Source organism: Triticum dicoccoides, chromosome 5A (genome assembly GCF_002162155.2).
Source record: "Triticum dicoccoides isolate Atlit2015 ecotype Zavitan chromosome 5A, WEW_v2.0, whole genome shotgun sequence".
NCBI lineage: Eukaryota > Viridiplantae > Streptophyta > Magnoliopsida > Poales > Poaceae > Triticum > Triticum dicoccoides.
Window position 1 is genome coordinate 567,739,329 of NC_041388.1, and position 1,679 is coordinate 567,741,007.

Consider the following 1,679-nt stretch of genomic DNA (forward strand, 5'->3'; position numbering starts at 1 on the left):
CTCGGTTCTTTGTGTATTATAGTTTTTTGAGTTGATTGCTGAAAGTCGATGGTCATACTTAAATGATCATGCAGTCATAAAAATAGCCAGCCCCCTTCCTTTGTGATCCTTTATTTAATGCTACCTTTTGAGATTTATTGAACTGTTTCATTTATCCTAATTCCTTCTTGCTCTCATTTCTTACTGGGAACAGAGGAAAATGCCTTCATGGAGCTTTTGTACTTTATGTATAGTGGAAAGTTGACACCAACAACTGAGCCCACTCATCTGGTTGATATCTTGATGGCCGCTGACAAATTTGAGGTCATTTCTTGCATTAAGCTTTGCGGTCAGTTGCTCACAAGCTTGCCTATGACCCCAGAATCTGCAGTGCTGTGCCTAGATCTACCATATTCCATTTCAATGGCACCTGCCCTGGCAGTGGCAGCCAAGAAATTCTTTGCTGAAAGATACAAGGATTTCCTGTCAACAAAGTAAGTAACCCCATTGGATTGAGGCACCCTTTTCTTTTCCTTTGTTAGTAAGCATGTCGACATTCTTGTAAGCGTGCAGAGGTCAACTAAGTGATCCCCATTTGGTTTTGTTGCATTTCAGGTTACAAGACGAACTGATGAGGATCCCTCTGGCAGGGATCCTAGCCATCTTATCAAGGAATGACCTCGGAGTTTTACCTGAAGAAGCCGTCTATGACTTTGTGCTCAGGTGGGCTGATTCGCAGTACCCAAATCCAGAAGAAAAACGCAAGATCTTGAGTTCACAGTTACTTCCACTAGTACCACTAGTGCGAAGTAGAGTCAGAACCATTGTACTTGATTAGCCGTCTTGTATAATCAACTTCAGTCTAGAGTTGATTATCTTGTATGTGATAGACCCTGTAGGGCTGTAGGCTGGTGAGATACATAGGCCCAGTTCTTTTACCAGAATCTGGGGATTCTCCCAGAATCCGACCCCTACCCAGCTTCTTCCAGAATCTTTGAGCCCCATTTGTTCTGGGAGAATCCCCAGATTCTGGCAAAAGAACTGGGCCATAGTCTGGTTTGTGTGACTAGTGTACCGTGTTGTTGCCGTGTTTGTCCTGCTATGCAGCAAAGTCGCTGAACTGTCTTTGTCGGAAGTTGGCTGATATATTGCTGATTACCTCTGTAAAACGATGGAGTGTAATCCTTAGAATCTATGCCCACCTCCCCAATGGGTGGCATCTGAGCCCAGATCAGGTGCCGATTCTCGTTGTCCCGGAGACAGGCCGCACCCGCCTCGTAGAGATCAACTGTGAGTCGCGTGCGCATGCACCGAGCCCACCCAGAGCGCGCGGCTTGACGCCGACGCCCTTCCCCTCCCCGTCCCCACCACCACCGCCGCCGAAGAGGAGGAAGCGGCTGGTGGATTTCAAGATGGAGGACTCCCAAGAGGGAGTTCAAGCGCAAGCAGGAGGAGTGTGAGGGCCTGGAGGAGATGATGGTGTTGTCGGCCGCAGGTGATGTCTATGTCCCCAAGCTTGACGTGAAGGAGGAGGTGATGGAGGACCGGTTGTCCACCTCGGAGTGGAAAACGACCTTGTACGGGCAGTTGTGGTTATGGACGACCACAATGCTATGCAGCCCGCCCTAACCACCACCGACAGTGCCGCTGGCCTCGTGGGCGCCGTGGTCACCACCCCCGCCACCATTACATCCTGCCCC

General features: G+C 49.3%; 1 protein-coding gene across 4 annotated transcripts in view; it reads left to right on the top strand.

The window, feature by feature from the left end:
• LOC119302889 (BTB/POZ domain-containing protein At2g46260-like) overlaps positions 1 to 1,189 on the top strand; it is a 3,570-nt gene extending 2,381 nt beyond the window's left edge. Inside the window, exons 4-6 of one of the 4 annotated variants that reach the window (XR_005147778.1) lie at positions 194 to 473; positions 595 to 909; positions 1,006 to 1,148. Coding sequence is in view for 2 of the 4 variants with exons in the window: in XM_037579936.1 (XP_037435833.1) it covers positions 194 to 473; positions 595 to 817 (503 nt within the window). In the remaining 2 variants the exon portion in view is untranslated. Of the gene's footprint in view, positions 1 to 193; positions 474 to 594 lie in introns of all 4 variants that reach the window. The other 3 variants (XR_005147777.1, XM_037579937.1, XM_037579936.1) reach the window with 3 other exon arrangements.
• The last annotated feature ends 490 nt before the right edge of the window (positions 1,190 to 1,679 follow it).